General features: G+C 42.8%; 1 protein-coding gene across 3 annotated transcripts in view; it reads right to left on the bottom strand.

The window, feature by feature from the left end:
- The window catches only part of pax5 (paired box 5), a 52,091-nt gene that overhangs the window by 11,327 nt on the left and 20,045 nt on the right, over positions 1 to 20,719 (bottom strand). For 2 of the 3 annotated variants that reach the window (XM_017461411.3, XM_017461412.3), the window contains exons 5-8: positions 19,165 to 19,290; positions 12,935 to 13,098; positions 5,244 to 5,373; positions 298 to 399 (exon numbers count right to left, since the gene is read on the bottom strand). In XM_017461411.3, the coding sequence (XP_017316900.1) occupies positions 298 to 399; positions 5,244 to 5,373; positions 12,935 to 13,098; positions 19,165 to 19,290 (522 nt within the window). The remainder of the gene's footprint in view (positions 1 to 297; positions 400 to 5,243; positions 5,374 to 12,934; positions 13,099 to 19,164; positions 19,291 to 20,719) is intronic. The other variant, XM_017461413.3, reaches the window with a different exon arrangement.

Genomic DNA, 20,719 nt, shown 5'->3' with positions numbered 1-20,719 from the left:
ACTGGACATCCGCTTTACACCTTCTATTACTACTTTTAAAAAAAGGCTTAAAACATATCTTTTCTACCAGGCTTTTTGATCAAATTTTTTATTCTTTAAACAAATTTTTGATTGATTTTTTTTCTATTGTCTGCTTTTATTTGATCTAATTCTGTTTCTATTTTACTTTCTGTACTCTGTTCAGCACTTTGGTCAGCGTTGCTGTGTGAAACGTGCTATACAAATAAATTTTACTTACTTACTTACCCCAACATACTGATAGGATTAGTGGGGTAAAGAGGGCTGTTGGGGACTCACCGGGCACCATTCCTGTGAGCGACGGGGCTGAGTAGCTGCCCTGGCCGGCCGGGGGAACGTGAGGAGGGTAACCTGGAAGCGTGGTGCTGCCTAGATCACGACCTGCGAAGGGAAAAAAATCATTCCTGTCAGAATCTATGATGTTAAAATCTACAAGCTTATCTGCAGGAAGTGTGGAGGTGCTGAGGTCACAACCTGAAAAGTCGTCATATTGCTATGTAATATTGGACGTAGCCACCATTATATTCAAAACCCTAGCATTAAAATGAACTATTATTAGATTAATTTATGCAAACCTAAACGGACATATTATCTGGGTTTAAAAAAAAAAAATTTTAAATGATGTTTTCAATAAAGGGAAGTGGAACACAATCAAGTCCTTCAACACTGTTGATAGGCAGCTGGGAAATATGGACGCTAGCTAGTGCCTGAGGCTAACTGAGGCTAACTTATCCTGGACTTATCCTGGCAATGTAAAGGGAGAGTAACACCCAGATAGCAAACATGTGAGAAATCTGTGGATTAACAACATCGCATGCAGCTCGTTTGCTAATCTGGACGATATTCGGAAGATTAGGCAGTTTATAAGCGGAATAAAACGCACAAAAAGTGTTTTATTCCTCTTATACCACAGCAATTTATTTTATTTATTGAAGAACCAAATCAAAAAAAAAAAAAAGTATGGATTATTTCAACATGGTTTAACGTGAATAAGATGTTACTACGGAAACGATAAGGTGTTAATACGGGTGCGTTAAAGACCTGTGATTCGAATTAACAGCCAGAATTACAGTCAGAGCTGCTGTTAAGGTACAACGTTTATAAGAACCATCCGAAAATACGCTCGTGTGTTGTTGAATGCCGCGGCAGTCCCTGGAAGGCTGCCATAATGACGCTTTACATGGATTAGGTGACCCCTGTGTGGTTAAGCATTTCTCTGTTCTTTAGCACAGTCACTCGACAGCACCTGAGGTCGTGTCTCTGGATCCGCAATTAAACACACAAACACACACTGATGTGTGACAGAGCCGGGCTGTCTCTGCTGTAGCTTTTGTATAGTTAGACATATTACATGTTCCTTATGCTGACCTCTCTCTCTCGCTCTCGCTCTCTCTCTCTCTCTCTCTCTCATTTATTGTCTTTTTATATATATATGTATATATATATAGTTACTCATAAAATCATATATTATATACTCTGTAACCCAAGTTGATCAGATCTCTCTCTCTCTCTCTCTCTCTCTCTCTCTCTCTCTCTCTCTCTCTCTCTCTCTGTCTGTGTATAGCTGTATTAGGATACATGACAGCTCCGTCAGACTGAATCATGTGCTCGAGTGCAGTGCTGTGCAGAAGACTAGAGGCCATTCATCATCATAAACACGCCTTCACACACCCGCCATCGATCCCACTCAACACACACACACACACATTGCACAGATACAGCTGGCCACACAAAGGGGAAAAGTTTGACAAAGAAAAAGTAGGAAAGATCTGCAGACTGGAGAGGATAAGCATTTGGGACAAATGTGGAGCTTGGTAAATAAATAAATAAATAAAATTTCATCTAGGTGGATTTCAGCTTAGTGAATTTTCCAACCTTGGAAGTATGAGCCCATGGGAAAAGGCAAAATCTAGTAGTGCTCAAACACCACACTTGGGATCACTACAAGGGCGCCAACATTTCTGGTTTAACCAAAGGATTTACAGTGTTTACAGAGCGCTTTCTTTCTCACGACACACCTGAAAACGACACAATTTGCTGCCTTTTCGGATTAACGTAAGTAAAATTCACCCGTCAGAGAAGTAAAATCACTGAAGGGGAAAGGGCAGGGGACCACATTTGCTTCTGATAGCATTCACTTTTTTCTTCATGCCGAATTTATGTGCCTTGGTTTTGTGAGCCAATAGAAAACAAGAACACGAGTGGGCGGGACTGTGGTCTGTTTGGTCAGTAAAAAAAAAGAAAGGATGAACTGTTCGTTAGAAAGAGTAGCGGACGCACCAGAGATTGGCTACCGGACCAACTATGCACTATTTATTCACTAACCAACTTCGGTTGCTAATGCTCCAGCCTTAAACTGTAAACAATAACAAAAGTAAAAGTCACATCGAACGCATTTTGATGGAACGTTCTTCAGACGTCAAGGCAGTCAAAGCACAAAAAGCTGAACTCCTTGTCCCCAGTACTCCCAGTTTCACTTCCATAATGAATAGAAACCAACATGCAAACCAACTACCGGCGTGCGAAGAACTCCATTCAAAAGAAGTACGCATGACTGGGACGGTAGAAAAAATAAACGAGAAATCATCTTCCTAAAGGCCCAGTAGTATGTGGGGGGGTGAAAGGGAACAAGAAATGTAGACTAGAGGACAGGATGGATAGACATGTCTCGCTTCTTGTTATGTCTCCAGGGCTGCCGTGTTGGACAGTTTTAGCAAGTGTGCTGCGACAGAGAGACATTAGTGAAGACCGGGTACTAATCCACTACGGGTCAGTGGACAGGGCGAACGAGGGAGAGAGAGGGAGAGACGGAGGGTGAAGTCAGACAGGGCCGCATCCTCCGAGAGCAACTGTCAGCCGGAGGAACGGTAGAGGGACGAAGACGAGACAAAATGTTTCTCTACAGCCCGGGCCAAAGGAGTCAGATCTGACAAGCTTCCGTGTCGGATCTGCTCTTTCGTCTCGGATTGTCCGTGTCGTCGTTCTGTAATCCGCAGTTCTGTGTGCCGGGCTGGGAGAGACGACGGAATACTGCTAGCGCGATAAATCCTAACGCTTTTTTCAGAGAGTATCGTGGATATCGTCCATCGTTACTCACTGGACGTTAGGGTTAGAGGCATGCTAAGTGCTGACTTCCGGCTCACACCCGTTCCATTTCAGCAGCCTTCAACGGGCAAGAATATTGTTTTAAAACCGTAATATTCAACGTTTTTATCCGCCACCTTTTCAGCGCTGTTGAATTCTAAATTCTCACTTCTGATTGGTCGGGAAGGCTTTTTATGATGAATTCAGTAGCTCAGCTTCAAATGGCAGATTTATACTGTATCGATGCGCTCGTCCTAAGACGCTATCTCTGCTGTAGTGACGACTTCCATTGGGACTCTGCTATGGTGGACGCGCGACACCAGCAAGTTCACGATTTAACCTGTTTATACTCTGAGGCGGCTTTTATCAGGCATTTATGGAAGGAGTCTCCAGTGTCGGCGCGTTTTAAGAAAGCTTTCACGGGAAAGCCTTCAGGATGGACGAGTTTTAATGATAATGAGTCTTTATTAATCACGTATACATTACAGGACAGTGAAATTCTTTTCTTCGTATACCCCAGCATGTCAGGAAGTTGGGGTCAGAGCGCAGGGTCAGACATGATACAGCGCCCCCTGGAGCAGAGAGGGTTAAGGGCCTTACTCAAAGGCCCAACAGTGGCAGCCTGGCAGCGCTGGGGCTCGAAACCCCCCCCGACATTCCGATCAGTAACCCAGAGCCGTAACCGCCAAGCCGTTTGTCTTATTAACGTCAACAGAGACCTGTTTTGTGGACGTTCCACAGCCTTAAATGTAACTATAAATGGATAAAAAGTTTGATTGATTTATTTATTTTTGTAATCGTTGGAGAATGCTGTAGTAATCGAGGAATAAAACACTTGGGGGTGTACTGTTATAAGAAAATAATCAGCTCTGCTTAATCACTCCACCCATCGTTGATTATTTTCCTAAAACAGCATAACACGGAGTGTTTTATTCCTTACTTATAAATGTAGAGGTATGCTGAAATACTTACGCAAACCTGTTATTACACACACACACATACACACACATACACACACACACACACTGGTTCTGATCTCCCTCGATGGTTGATGGCCAAATTCCCTAATCCATGATTCCCTCGTTATGGCCAGAGTCCAAGGGACTCTTAATTAGCGCTGTCTCATTCAGTGTGAGGGGAAACACGAGTGTGTGTGTGTGTGTGTGTGTGTGTGTGTGTGTGTTCTAATTACAGGTCTCCATCCTTCCTCTCTGTCCCATGAGAGACTCCGAAATTTGAATCTCAATCACGGAACAGTATTTAACAGGTCTGAGATCGCTCGAGTGCTGACGCTGGGCGAATTTCCAGGAAGTTGTCCAGAGAAGCCAGTGAGTGTGGGTTCTACTCCACTCAACTCCACCGAAACCGTTCGTTGTACGGTTGTGCAGAGAACCTTTAAGACGTCCCACAATCTGAAGGCGCGTTAGATTAAAAAAACAAACAAACAAACAAACAACAAACCACTTCTAAAAGTCTGGGATCCTGTGATGAAGGACGATAAAACCGTGTCCCGTGCTCGACGTCTCAAATAAGTCTCGTTGTTTTCAGATGCGTTTTTTAAAATCCTGGCGAATTTATTTAATATTTGTAACTATGAGACGATCATAAATCAAACATACGGCTGTTTATAGATGCTTTCACTCATTAAGCTCTAATTCGGCTTAATCGCATGACCGATCGTTTTGCGTCAAAATTCGAAAGAATAATCTGCAAATTGAACCAGATCAATGATTTCAGTGTATTAAAAGATCTCGTGATACCTGTGTTAATCATATATTTGGTTGATTGTAGTCGTATAATAGGAAGTACTAGATATGATCAATATATTGTGTGATATTGTGTGTGCAAACTGCAGATTTGATAGTCAATGTGTTTACATCAAAAAAACCACACATTTTTTATGGGTTTTTATGACATTTTTTTTTTTTTTTTGGGGGGGGGGGGGGGGGGTTTACAATCTCCAAAGTCAGCGTTACATCCTCCTTTTTCCAGTTACACAGGAAAATAGACGATTTGTATTTGTATTGCCAGAAAATTGGAGATAAATGAACTGTTGCCGTACGGCAACACCGTGCAATAAAGGGTTAAATGAAGATGACTGAATGAAATGAAATGAAATGAAATACGCGAGGAGAGCTCACCCGACACTAGCTGGTAACTCTGAGGTCCTGCTACGCTCGGGCCCAAATCCGCCGCCGTCTGATTGGCCAGGCTGCTCTTCATCTCTTCTAGTCCGCCGGCCAGAGACGCCATCGCCGAGTAATCAGCCGTCTGCAGAAAGAGAGAGACGTGAACGCTTACGAATGTCGATGTCAACAAGGCGACGGTGTCCGTGACATCGACTGAACCCAAACTGGGATTTACACCAGACGTGTCCCGGATGACACGAGAGTAGCGTAAGACCGCTTTCACGTCTGCACATCTGTTTTATTCCCGTCCGCCGCGCTCAGGACGGACTCTGCAACTGGGCGAAAAGGCGTCAAAGCAGCTTTAGCGGTTCTGCATCGATCAGGGAAAGTAACGTTCATGAAACGCTTAATTCCATGACAACAGAACCGTCATTTGTGTCGAATGCTTCTTCAAACACCGCACACGCCAAACGCTCTACCGAAAGAGGCGGAGCTGTCTGACATGATTGACGGACGCCTCCTTGTCCTGATTGGTTGGACGCCAATTTTTTGTGTCTGGGGTGTCACTGACAGTTCACTAAATATCATAGAACGTTCACGAGTGTGTGTGTGTGTGTGTGTGTGTGTGTGTGTGTGTGTGTGTGTGCCCTCTGACTGACCCAGCCTGTGCTGTTTCGTGACCCATTACTCATAATGATCTGCCTGCCCCACACACACACACACACACACACACACACACACACACACACGCACACACACACACACAGCTGTGGTGGTCCATCTCTATTGGCTGTATTGGCTGTAATGGCTCGTGTCAGGCAGGTGGAGATTCAGGGGGAAATGGATGTCACTTCTGCTTTAGCGTGTTACGAGAACGTCTAATGATGCTAAACGGCATCTCTCCTCTCGTACACACCTGCCGCTAGCACCGACACTCAGACTTTCAGCGCGTTCACGTCAGACAGGCTCTCACACACACACGCACACACACACATACATACAGTGTCGATCCTGTATTATATGTTCATACACATCCTGAGCAGAGAATAGTGTATTTTCTGTCTGCAAATTTTTATGTATTGCATTTCTACATCAGCTTGATAACAGAAATCTGGCTCGCACCATGTGTGTGTGCATGTGAGAGATAGAGAGAGAGAGAGAGAGAGGTGCTGTGACCCCTTAAACACCCGTCTGCTCATCAGTACAGCGAGGTCGGTGGACTGTGACCCAACCAATCACCACTTACGCTGTCAACTCTCTCTCTCTCTCGCTCGCTCGCTCTCTCTATTCCTCTTTCATACACTTATACACTCTTCTCTTTTTTTCTGCCGTTAGTTCTCGCATACTCCATTTCTTGCCAGAACCTCCAGATTTTGCGCCCCCCCCATCTCTCCCCACTCTTTAATGTGTGTGTGTGTGTGTGGTGAGAGTATATGTAGATGGGGTGCTTGGCGTTAGTAATTGGGGATGATGAAGTTTGGCCGAGACCCTGACAGCACCCTAGTGAAGATGGATGATTCTCATTTCGGCCTGTAAATGTTGTCAATTCTCCGGCCATCAGCGTCCGTCTCTCTCTCTCTCTCTCTCTCTCTCTCACACACACACACACACACACATGCGCACACACACACTCATATCATCACAGCTGGGACAAGAGGCTGGAGAAAAGCCAGAATAAGAAAGATGATGGGAAAGACAGACAGAGAGATAGAGAGAGATGATAGAATGGTGACAGTGCTTTCATCTGTGCGTGTGTGTGTGTGTGTGTGTGTGTGTGTGTGTTTAGCACTTTGTAAGGACCAAAATGCTCTAGATGACCCTATAAAGATAGGATAGAGTATATGGTGAAGTTTTCTTGACTTTAAGGGGACGTTTATTTAACGTTTATGGAAGGAGTCTTCAGTGTCAGCGGTTTATAACACTCCGAGATAAAGCTGTAGCTTCTCAGACATCTTCAGGACACAGGCGTTTACACCTTTGAGGTTTCTTGGTAACATGACAAGCTGCGAATCTCATTAATTTAAGCGGGGTGTGGGTGGTGGGGGGAGTGTGTGTGTGTGGGGGGGGGGGGGATGCTGGTGAAAGAACAATGTTCTTTAATATATAGAAAAATGCCATTGTTGGCAAATTGCTGTGGTATAAGAGGAAATAAAACACTTCAGGATGTGAAGGATAGGAAACTAATCAACTGTAGCTCCGCTTCATCACACGTTGATTAATTTACTATATATATATATATATATATATATATATATATATATATATAGAGAGAGAGAGAGAGAGAGAGAGAGAGAGAGAGAGAGAGAGAGAGTGTATGCACTCGCAGGAAAGTAAAACCTATATCAGAGCACCTCTGTGTAAGAAAACTTTCCAAACTCGAAATAAAAGCTTGAACTGAGAATTTACTTAGAATTGTTTATTTATTTATTTTTTTCTGTGCTAAATAACGGACAAAAATTGAGCAAAATGACACAAAGAAAAGAAATCTGGATTTGTAATGAGGTCAGAGAAGAGGATAGCAGTCTGAGACGGGCAGAACCTGATTTTCATGTCTCACACACAGTTTTTCTTTTTACCCTCATTTACATCTCTCTCTCTCTCTCTCTCTCTCTCTCTCTCTCTCTCTCTCTCCAGGGTCAGAGATATCTCCTCTGTAATGGCTCTCCTCCCAGTGCACATCAATAACAGATGAGGCTCCTAATCGCGCAACACCAAAATAATTTCACCCCAAAACCCGTAACACATTTACATAATAACATTTCCGCCCTTCTTCTCTCTCTCTCTCTCTCTCTCTCTCTCTCTCCCCCCTCCTTCATCCTTCCTGCATGCATTGTCTCCTGGAAGAATTCCTAAAAATGAAATATATTAAGGAAAACGAATGAGCCTCTGTGTTTGTGTGTGTGTGTGTGTTTGTGTAGTAGGGAAAGGGAAGGGGAAGGTATTTAGTGGCGCACGGCATTAAATGAGACCGACTGTGGGGAAGCCATTTATCGGTGTGCGACTCTGGAGCGGCACATGGCAGCTCACACTGTGATTGCTGGCCAACTGGAGACACACACACACACACACACACACTTGATCACACCCGGCGTTTGTGTTGATGACCCACACTTCACTACATGACCTCACTCACAACCACACACACTTTCCCCGTCCCTCCTGATGTCTGTCTTGTCTTCTATCGATATCAACATCACTCCTCCTTTTACTGTTACTCTCTCTCTCTCTCTCTCTCTCTCTCTCTCTCTCTCTCTCTCTGTCTGGTTGGATAATTAGTTCAGCGCTCGGCTCCTCAGACGACTGATTTATCGCCGACGCATCGACGGAGCGATTTCAAATGAAGTGAGGCAGACGAGTGCGCGCTGGTTTATGTGCTCCCCCGCCAAGCCCATGCCCGCTAATTAATAGATCCACCCCGAGTTAATGTTCCCACCATCACCCCAAACTGAGAGAGAGAAAGAGAGAGAGAGAGAGAGAGAGAGAGAGAGAGAGAGAGAGAGAGAGAGAGAGGACAGGAGAGGAGGAGAATAGAGAGAAGTGAGAGAGAAGTGAAGGGAAATAGGGAGGACAAGAGGAGAAAGAAAAGGAGGGAGAGAGAAGGGAAAAGAAAGAAGGAGAGGAGAAAAGTAGGAGGGAGAGAAAATAAACAGGGCGGATGAATAGAAAACGAGTGGACGAATAGAAAGAGGAAGAAGTAGAGGAGGAGGGGGAAAAAAACCGGAAAGAAATCGAGAAAGAAACGCTAGAACCTTTTAGGATGAGTTCTCTTTCGGAACGGGTTCCAGGCTTGTTAATGGGGGAAAAGGATAAGGAGAGAGGGAGAAAGGGAGCGGTTAAAAGAAGGAGGCAAGGACGGAAGAACAAAAGACGAGGATGGGAGCGGAAGGAAAAAAAAACTGGTGAAAAGTGATGAAGGGGAAAGAAGATAAGAAGCGAAGAAGTGAAGAGAAAAGGGATGAGAGGGTAAAATTAGGCGAGGAGGAATGCGACCGGAAAGAAGTGTAGGGCAGGAGAGAAGAGAAAATGGATGAGGGGAAAAGGATGGACAAGATTATGTTTTTTGAAAAGTAGAAAAGGAAGAAAGGAAAAAAGAAAAGAGAAGAAAAGGAGTTATTACAGAATTGTAATACATTTCTTACTGCCATCACGTCGCTGAGAAGTTATTGACATCTACACTGTCTGAGCAGCAGGGTTCAAGTTGAGCTCCACCACACACACACACACACACACGCACACACACACACACACACACACACACACACACACACACACACACACACCAACATCCTCTCTCTGAAGGCCTTAAGAGTTCTGTCTTTCTGGCTGTGTGGTTCTCTCTCAGCATGATTGTTCCTATTTAAGGACCAAACCATACACACACACACACACACACACACACACACACACACACGCCCTGCAGAGCCAGCATTGACCCAGAGGTTAATGCCCCAGTTGGCAGGTTGGTAACCTTTGACCCCGTCAGCTTTAGTGCTCAGCAGTGAAATGGACTGAGGAATTATGGGGCTTTGAGATGAGTCTATAGATCACTGACACTGTCCCTGACCATCAGTGTGATGCGTATAATGATCAATCCGAACGTAAACAATGGGGCAGTAATTATGCTCGCTTTAGATGATTTCATGTGTTCGCTGTGTTTTTACGAGAAACGCAACGTTAACATTTTTCAAAATGGCGGAACACGTATAAGTTCAGGTTGCGTTTAGCGGTAGTGTAAATCCTAAATATTAGCTACTTCACCAACGAGTTTACGGTAACTTTTTTCAACAGCGTAAACAAAATTATTTGCTAATATGTAACATGAGTAAATAAAAATAAAAATGACAGTTTATTCTCTATGAGCTCCAGTATCTCTAATATACAATATTATTACCTTAATTAACAATTAAATTTGTAAGAGCACTATTGCTAGGCAACTGGGAAACGTGGGCATCAAGCGAAAGCTAAGTACTAATTGAGTTAAAGGATTTAGCTAGCTAGCATATGACTACTAATTTCTTTTAATTACAGAAAAATAAAATCATTATGAATAACAACACTTCCTTCAAATGTGTTGATAAATTGCTATTACAGGATTTAAGTACAATAAAATTTATGCTTAAGTGTTTCACATTTAGGATTGAGCATTAACTAAACTTTAATGGATATATTAAACTGAGCAACGTCAATATTGCATCACAATTTCTGAAGTCGTAAATACCACGAGTGGGATGTTCATAGGGAAATGTTTCCTATACATGGCACTTTCCTAAACATGACCCCACTTGAACAAAGAATTTTATTTTCACCCAAAATATACCTTATGAATCTGGCAACGTAAGGTAATGTGCTCAGTTGTAGCCACATTTGATACCTTTTCACAATAGTTATAAAAGTAATAATTTAGTCCACAATTTACCTCAGGGTTTCGATAGTCCTACTATATAACATTGCTAATATTAAACAACATTTTACGTCAGGGTTTCAATAGTCCTTATATATAACTGCTAATTTAAATAACATTTTACCTCAGGGATTTAATAGTCCTAATATATAACATTGCTAATTTAAACAACATTTTACCTCAGGGTTTCAATAGTCCCAATATACAACACTGCTAATTTAAGCGACATTTTACCTCAGGGTTTCAATAGTCCTAATATATACCATTGCTAACTTAAATAACATTTCACCTCAGGGTTTCAATAGTCCTAATATATAACTGCTAATTTAAATAATATTTTACCTCAGGGATTTAATAGTCCTAATATATAACATTGCTAATTTAAACAACATTTTACCTCAGGGTTTCAATAGTCCCAATATACAACACTGCTAATTTAAACAACATTTGACCTCAGGGTTTCAATAGTCCTAATATATAACTGCTCATTTAAGCGACATTTTACCTCAGGGATTTAATAGTCCTAATATATACCATTGCTAACTTAAATAACATTTCACCTCAGGGTTTCAATAGTCCTAATATATAACTGCTAATTTAAATAACATTTTACCTCAGGGATTTAATAGTCCTAATATATAACATTGCTAATTTAAACAACATTTGACCTCAGGGATTTAATAGTCCTAATATATAACTGCTTATTTAAGCGACACTTTACCTCAGGGTTTCAATAGTCCTAACATTTAACATTGCTAACTTAAATAACATTTTACCTCAGGTTTTCAATAATCATAATATGTTACTGCTAATTGAAACACTTTACCTCAGGTTTTCAATAATCATAATATGTAACAAACATGAACAACTTTTTACCTCAGGTTTTGATTAGCCCTAATATGTAACCCTTTTAACATTTTACCTCAGGTTTTTTCTGAGTAAAAATAAACCGCCATTAAAAAGCATATATATTTGTTTACATTTATGATTTGTGCATAATTATCTGTGTAGTTTACCTAAATCTTGTGTTAGAAGCTAAATAAATTGACAGAGTGTCCCAGAGGCCGTCTATGCTAAGTGTGCTTGGGATGTAATTTTAGTTGTACGGCGTGTGCTGATATTTATAACTGCTTTATAATGTTTCCATAGTTACAGTGCCTTCACATTGCCTCTATAAAGGACTTAGCTAGCTAAATAATTAGCCTGGTTTATTAGCTAGCTAGCAACATTGTTCTGAAGACCTTAAGCGCTTAAATGTGCCTTCACGTGTCCAAATAATGTATTTACAAATCATTACTTTTTTAAAATTAATTTTAAATTAGTGAAACTGTGATGTTATCTATCAGAAGAGACTAGTCAGAAAGAACAAATGTTAAAGAAAGTGTTTGTATTTCGTGTTTTTCAGAGCATACGCATAGGCATCAAATCCAACTGTGTTCAAAGAAGCCATAGCAACAATCTCTTGCTTGCTTGCTTGTGACATCAAACGAGTTGTGTATGTGTGTGTGTAAGATCATTGCCACATATAAGCCAAGCCAACTTAAGAACAGCACAGTAGCCAATTAGCAGCGCAAACACAATGGCAAACTGGATAGTTAACGTACGCACGAAGATTGTACAAATTTACCTCACAAAACAGTGACTTCACATGTACTACACTATTACTAATGCTAACTCACTGCTGTAACCATGCAGAGAAACAGAAAATTGAACAAAAGCTTTGTGTAGACATTGATGGGCCATAGTGTAGCATTACTGTATCCTCGTCTGTCGGTAGTATTTATTTATTTAACTATTTTGTTGTTTAGTTATTTAGTTAGTTAGCAATCGTCTTCCTTATTGTCGTAACTGCTCTCTTATACCTAAATTAACAATTATCAAAAAAGAAACTTTTATTAGGATCTTAGTCAGACATTAACTGTTATGACATTTATTCATGACCGATTTATAGCGTCTTATTTATATTTAATCTTTGACTTCTTTTGCATGATATATTGTGTGAAACTCTGTAAAGTAGCACTGAACGTGTGTAAAAGTCTAATGTCAAGTGTGCACTACTTAACCCTTAAACCTCTGTGCCCTAACCCAATTTAACTTAACACAAAACATATAGGCAGTGCGGCAGAAGCAGCATAAGCTCACACAGGCCAAGGGTCAACGTTAGGGTCCACAAGGGCATAGGGTCAACGGTGAGGTCAGAAACGGGTCAAGCAGCGCCGGCAGCCAGGCAAGTGAGCTTTGTGAAGAGGGACATCGTGTGCACATTTTCTTGGCTGTGTAGCCCCACCCTCTCAGCTCTTACCTGGGCGGGCTTGATGGTGTCATGGTTGGAGTAAATATCAGGATCGAACACGCAGTCCAATACCTCGAGCTGCTGTGGCGTGAAGAGCTCCCCCCGCATCTGCTTGCGCAGGAAGTCCCGGCCTGAGTGGGCGTGGCCGTTCGCCAACGAAGAGTCCTGAAGATCTACAGAGAGTAAAAGATTACGGCTGTGATTGTTGGTAGAAAAATTCGACACGTGAATCCTGTATAATGAAAGTGCGTTGTAAAATAAAGACAATATATTGCGATGTCGAAAAATAAATGAGTTTGTTTAACAAAAAGTGGGGGTGGGGGCTGAGGATAGGTGACTGAGGCTACCTGTTGGGTACATTAACTCTGGGCAACTGGGTTAAACTTTGTGAGAAAACTGTTGCTAGGCAACTGAGAACTGTAGACACCAAGCACAAGCTAGCTAATCACTGAGGTAAGTGATTTAGCTAGCTAGCTAGCATAGATCTATTAATTCATTTATATATACAGTATGTACAATGTAATTAAGGCACCAACGAGAATGAAAGCAAAACAAAATCATTAGGAATATCAAAAATTCTCTCAGATATGTTGAAAAAATGACTAAGATAATCCTTCTATAATTATACTTAGCCTCAACTGCTAACTGCACTCAAACTCACAAATGCCACAAGAAAGAGAGGGCCACTCCTATGCAATCCATTTAGATACCTTTAATATAACTAGAAATGGACACAGTAAGCTCATATAGCTTAACGTAAAGACATTAGGACAGCGGAAATGACACAGATCAGTCCGAAATATCGACTTTTACCTCAGATGTGTCGATAAATTACTACGAAAACATTCCGATTGACTAACATGATACAGTATTTACACTTAGCATGTACCGCTAAGCAAACAGCGACATTGTTTGGGGGTGGGGGAGTGGGGCGGAATCTCGACTTTAAGCCATGAATACCACGAGAGTGAGCATTTATACGGAATCTTCTAGAAATCTGAACACGTTTTAGTGTTCCTTTAATGTGAATCCTGTAGGCGCTTATCGACGGAAGTCCGAAAAACGTTTCCTGATTTCTTTTAGTAAAGAACATTGAACTGGTAAGATAAGCTGTGAAATAGGTGAAATGAATGCTGGTGGATGGACAAACACACACACACACACACACACAGATGAGTTATTGCGGAGTTTCTGAGGAGACAATTATAAGAGCTGAGAGAGCCACGGGCTGCGAATGATTACAGACAACGAGGCACGGGCGAACAGAGGAGAATAGAGACGAAATCCCCCCCCACCACCACCACACACACACGTATAGAGCCAATTCATTTCTCCAAAACACCTTTTTCTAGAGACCTTAGAGGGCATGAGCAATCGACACCCAGAGAGAGAGTGAGACACACACACACACAGCGATGGAGAGACACACAGAGACGGAGACGGAGAGACAGACGGAGAGATGTGGAGTGAATTACGGTTCATCTCAATTATGTTTTAAATACAAATCACCTCTGTAGTGTGTGTATGCAGTGACTCTGATCTACTCAGCAGCTACGCATACACACACACACACACACACACACACACGGCGTGGAGTGTATGATCTGTGATGTTTTGACCCTCTTAATCCCGGCGGTCAGTGTGTCTGATAGAATTCAATTGATCAGTCGTGTCTGTGTGATGGCACCATTTCAGCCGGCTTATTGCTTTCACTTGAAACACACACACACACACACACACACACACACACACACACACACACACACACACACATACGCACACATAATGAAGGTTGAAGGTTTCTGAAAAAGCTTCTTGCTCTGTCGCCATTGTGTGTGTGTGTGTGTGTGTGTGTGTGTGTGTGTGTGTGTGTGTGTGTGTGTGTGTGTTTAAGCTAATTATAGTGGCCATTTTTCATTCCCTCCATCCCTCTTTCTTCACATTTCTCTCTCTTTTTTCTTTTCCTCCATCCCTCTTTCTTTATGCTTCTCTTTTTCAGTCCCTCCATCCCTTTCTTCCCATTTTCTCTCCTTCTTCATTCTCTCCATCCCTCTTTCTTCACATTTTCTCTCCTTCTTCATTCTCTCCATCCCTCTTTCTTCACATTTTCTCTCCTTCTTCATTCTCTCCATCCCTCTTTCTTCACTATATTTTCTCTCTTTTTTTCTTTTCCTCCATCCCTCTTTCTTCACGTTTATTTTTTGTCTCATTTTCATACCCTCATCCCTCTTTCTTCATGTTTTCTCTCCTTTTCATCCCCTGCCGACACCAAGGAGTCCAAGAGAGCAAAACTGACTGAGGGTGGGCGGGGCATACGCTCTCTCTCTCTCTCTCTCCACCAATCGTAGGCGTCTGTGAGCTCATGTATGCGGAAGAGGGCAGATAGCGCTTTCCTCGGAGTGTGTAGCTACAGGCGCACCAGTTTGAAAATATTTATTATGAAAATAATACAGCGATACTTTGAGTTTCTTCAGGTTGCTTGTTGCTCTTCTTTTCCAAAAGAAAAGGCCGCACTCTGGCTTCTTGTTTGCTTGCGTAGAGTCACGTTTCTGTCGTTTTAAACTTTTCACGTTACTGCGTCCTTTCACATATTCAGGTTAATTAGATATTACAGTTTATTCATGTTGGACCTGACCGCTGCTTAATTCCAACTCTTCTTTTAGTCCTTAAGAGCTATATGTACTTGCTGCTAACACACACACACACACACACACACACACACACACTTCCTCAGAGGTATTAGATATTCAGTGAGTTGTGGTGGTGTGTGTAACGCTCCGCCGCTGCTCCTTTGGCTCTTTGTTTTGGCTTGACTATAGGAAATCACCCTCTGTAACCAGTCACAAAGACCTCAGCTGCAGTCTTTCTCTCTCTCTTTCTTTCTCTCTCTTTCTCTCTCTCTCTCTCTCTCTCTCTCTCTCTCTCTCTCTCTCTGTCTCACACACACACACATACACACACAGGGTGGGATCTGAGGGGAAGCTCTTCCTCAGTTCAGAAAGTAGAGACAATAGCGACAATGAGATCGGCTCTCTCTCTCTCTCTCTCTCTCTCTCTCTCTCACACACACACACACACACACACACACACACACAGATGCTGTGTGTGAATATTCTCTGGAAAACTTAGCTAGTTGAGTTTATTGTGTATGTTTGTGTGTGTGTGCGTGTGTGTGTGTGTCGTCTAGCGTTACGTGTGTATACTTTAGCTACATCAGCTATTAGCAGTGTTCGCTAACTAGATTTTTCCTCTGTAAATATTAGCTAGCTTGTTTGTGAAACATTTAGTGTTACATAAATATGCACACAAGCTACATCTAGCAACGCTAGCTAGCGCGCTTTCTTCCGGAAATGTTAGGTAGCTTAGCTGGGTTAGCTTGTGTGGGTTAGCTGTGTACTGAGGATTACCTCAGTACACAGCTACTTCAGTTATCGAACTGTGTTAGCTAGCTAGTTTTTTCCTCTGTAAATATTAGCTTTGAAGATCAACCTATGGGAAAGTGTGTGTGAGTGTGTGTGTGTGTGTGTGTGTGTGTGTGTGTGTGTCCAGCTATCTGAATATCATCACGCCTTTAGCTTTTTCTCTCTTTTTCTTCGTCTCTTCTCTCTACATATCTCTTCACATTTTTATCTCTCTTCTCCTCTCGCCATCTTTTCTCTTTTCTCTTCCCCCCTTCGCTTCTTTACACATCTCTCCTCCTCTAATCTCCATTCATTCGTCTTTCCTACCTTTTATCTCTCATACTCTCTCTCTCCTTACTGTTCTCTCCTCTCCTCTCTATCTCTTTCATCTCTCTCCCATGTTCTCTTCTCTCTTTCCTTCGCTTCTGTCTTCCTTTCATCTCTCTGCCCTATTCTCCAGTCTTCATTTCACCCCTCTCTCTCTCTCTCTCTCCCCTGTTCTCTCCTTACCTCATTTCATCTATTTTCTCCTTTCCTTTGCTCACTTCCTTTCATCCCTCCCTCCCTCTCCCCAACTCCTCTCCTCTTCCCTTCATCATCTCCTCCTCTCTCCCACGTTCTCCATCTCCTCCTCTCGCCCATGTTTATCATCTCTTCTTTCCCGTGTTCTCCATCTCCTCCACTCTCCCACGTTCCTCGTCTTCTCCTCGCTTGTAAGTTCTCCATCTCTTCCTCTCTCCCATGTTCTTTATGTCCTCTTCTCTCCAAAGTTCTCCATCTCCTCCTCTCTCCCATCTTCCCCATCTCCTTTTCTCTCCCATGTTCTTCACCTCACCCTCTCTTCTCTTCTCTGTGAATGCTCAGACACAATGCCTCTGTTCTAGAGGCCCCACAAGTCAAGTTCTCCCTTTCCTCCCACTTCCTTTCTGGTTGACTGAGGTCACTGGGTCACCACGGGGTTTTCCCCAAACACCCACACACACCCACACACACACACACACACACACAATCCTAAGCCTCTCTCATATCCCTCCCTTTCTCTGGTTCCATTACCATTTCTGAGCAGATGCGAGTCACACTATACTGCACCACTGAACACACACACACACACACACACACACACACACACACATATTTATACACCATCGCTCAGGTCCCACATGACTTTGTTATACATACTGTACATTCAAACCATATTAACTTACACTTTCTCACACACCATCAATGAGCAGAAGTGAACCCCTCTCAGAGCTCACACACACACACGCACACACACACACGGCTCTGTGTGTGAGCATATCTCGCTGTCAGAGAGCTGACCACCTGCAGTCCCACCATGTCAATTAAACACACAAATTCATTTCTCTCTCTCTCTCTCTCTCTCTCTCTCGCTCTCTCTCTCACTGTCACCGGTCTGCTGCTGCTTTAATTAAACTGGTACACATCGCTCTAATTGGTGCATAGATCAACCCGTGTGTGTGCGTGTGTGTGCGCTTGTAAGTAAGTGAGATAGCAGACTGTAAAAGAGACTCGCTTTCTTTTCACATCTTCGTTTATGCTCGAGCCTCTTCGTGACGCGTTAAGTGAAAAGTCAGGGCGGGACATATGGAGTGGCTCCTCCCCGTTTTTAAATAGCCAATAGCGTTTAGCTTACCTCACAACCCGAGCTAAGCCGTACTTTACCCTTTTAATTTATTTATTCATTTTCATATGATTCATTTTCATGTGATTCATTTACATGTGATTCATTTACATGTGATTCATATTCATGTGATTCATTTACATGTGATTCATTTCCTGATTTGCTTCTCGTTAAATCCAATTTTAGACTGTTATATTACAGAGGTCTTTCCAGATTATTACTTGCCACACTGTATGAGATAACCCCAATAAAATTGCCTGGATTCTATAATATAATTTGTTCACCATGTTGGGTTTAAATCCTCTAAAAACAGATTCGCAATTGACTAACATTACTCTGTTCCGATTCACATCCTTCAAAGCATTGGCATGTTTTGTTTACAAAGTATGTTTCGTTTTGTTTGCTAAGCCGTACTTTAAAAGGATTTTTCGAATGTTGGGGGCGGGACACTTGACATTCTAGACAGCATTTGATTGGACAGAAAAGCTAGGACATTATCAATCGGTATAAACGAATGAATTATTTTAGCACCGTAAGTCTGTTAGGAGTTTAGTCAGGACACTGTTGGGTTTCTGTGTGTCGAGTATCATGACTCTATGCACGTGTTTAGCGGCTGCTGGGCATCGCGATGGGAAAGGGGAGGGGTGTGTGCCCGCTGTTGGGCAAACGAGTGACACCTCTCCACAATAGCACTGGTACAGAGATAAAACAGACAGCACAGGTAAAGCTTTATTGATAGTATACAACCGCTACAATAAAATCTCTTGTTTATTTATCAACTGCAGTTTGTTGTGTCTGTGTTGCTGTGTGTGTGTGTGTGTGTGTGTGTGTGTGTGTGTGTGGCATCTGGCGCTGCTTCACATGCAGCAGGGGTCTACCCATAGATGGCATTTTAATGTACACGTTCACACACGTACACACATGGTGTCTCCACTGGATAGAGATGTTTATCTAAGACGTGTCAGCGGTGTCCAATCCCCCTGCCCCGATACATCTGTCAGTGTTCAGCTCCTTCCATCTGTGCCATGTGTGTGTGTGTGTGTGTGTGTGTGTGTGTGAGAAATGGAAACGTATTGGTGTGCCAGCTGATATGTACTGGAATGTAAATAACAAAAATGCTAGCTATAGTGAGGATTAAAACACACACACACACACACACACACACACACACACACACACAAAACACTCATTCTTACTTTCATCTCTCTTTCTCTTGCTAGCGTCAGCCGCCGAGCTGATTCCCAGAATTCCACTGATGGAGTACGAGGAGCCTGCGGCGTCGCTGGTTACCGCGGAGACCTGGGTCACCGCCACGGTGGACACTGAAAGGTCAAGAAAGGCTACGATATCATTTCATATTGACCAGCTGCAATATGATCGTGCACGCACACACACACACACACACACACACACACACACACACCCTGCATATCAAGCTTGACGCTAAAACTTTATTTATACACTTTTAGCTAGCGATGAACCACCATCGTGTTGTCAGTTGTTGTTTTTCAGTGTTTCTTGCTCTCGCCCTGCTCGACCCTGTGTGTGTGTGTGTGTGTGTGTGTGTGTGTGTGTGTGTGTGTGGGGTTTGTTATTTTTTCGTGCTAAAGCCTTTTTCGGAAAGAAAAAAAAAAAAAACAACAACAACAAGCTGTCAGTGTGTGTACGGCCGGCGGATAAAACTCCAACAGCCTTATTTTCAACCCGCTCCTTCCTGTCAGCCCTCCGTGCTCGCTCTCCCGGCCTTATCTCATTTCCTGTCAGGTGACGTTCGACTTGAGTGACAGGACGGTGGCCCCGAGGGGACACTACAGGGTGCGAAGACGCCGCTAATCCGGACTCCCGAGCGGAGCCGGGGAAAAAAAAGAGCGCGCGAGACGGAAAACAAATTGCTCGAAAACAGGCGAACAGATAAAAGACCCCCGTTCTCGCCCTCGTTCGCGAACCGCGAGGAGACCGTAATGAATGCATATCCCTGCGTTTTCCTCGTCATTTATCATTTCAATTATCTGCTTTTCTCATTCTTTCTCTGTGTTTTCTTTCACGGAGACGCGACGCGAGCGCTCGGTATTCAAAAATCTCGAAATTTCAATTTTCCGTCTGAGTACGAGAACGATTTATCATCGTTAATCTGAAGTCGGGGGGAGGGGGGTGCGGGTGGAAATTAATTTTTCGATTAAGCTGTGATGTGAGATTATGAAGATTACTGACAGAGGCTTAAGTAGATCCGGAACTTTCTCTTCACTACAGCACGTGACGGATGGAGTCGCTCCTGAGAGGGACATCGCTTGCGGTTTTGATCATTTTTAGACTCTCGGTATTCCAGAAAGTTCTATATCCTTATAAACTTCAGCGCACAGTCAATATTTATACTAGCTAGCTTGTTATAGTGGATAACACAACTTTGCTTAAAGATCCCTTGATGGCCTGTGTGTCACGTTTAGTTGTCGCTAGTTGTGTTTTTTTGTTGTTGTTTTTTTGTTGTTGTTTTTTTGTCATTTTTTGCAGCATCATCACACCCGACCTTTAGGCACGAAACGAAGAAACCCGGCTACGTGGTGACAAACGCCACGAGTTCAGTGGAACTGTCCGCCCGGTTGCCGAGCTGGAGAACTCGCGAGAGAACACGGTGATCATCAGCCAATCGGGACAGAGAGTGAGAATGCGAACGTGAAAAAGTCTTTTGTGAAGTATTAAAATCTCCGACTAACAGGATGTGTGGGTTTCTTTCTTTCATTTCCTCAGAGAGTG

This window comes from Ictalurus punctatus, chromosome 29 (genome assembly GCF_001660625.3).
Source record: "Ictalurus punctatus breed USDA103 chromosome 29, Coco_2.0, whole genome shotgun sequence".
Lineage (NCBI taxonomy): Eukaryota > Metazoa > Chordata > Actinopteri > Siluriformes > Ictaluridae > Ictalurus > Ictalurus punctatus.
The sequence above is the reverse complement of the archived record's forward strand: the minus strand, read 5'-3'. Positions and strand labels throughout refer to the sequence as shown.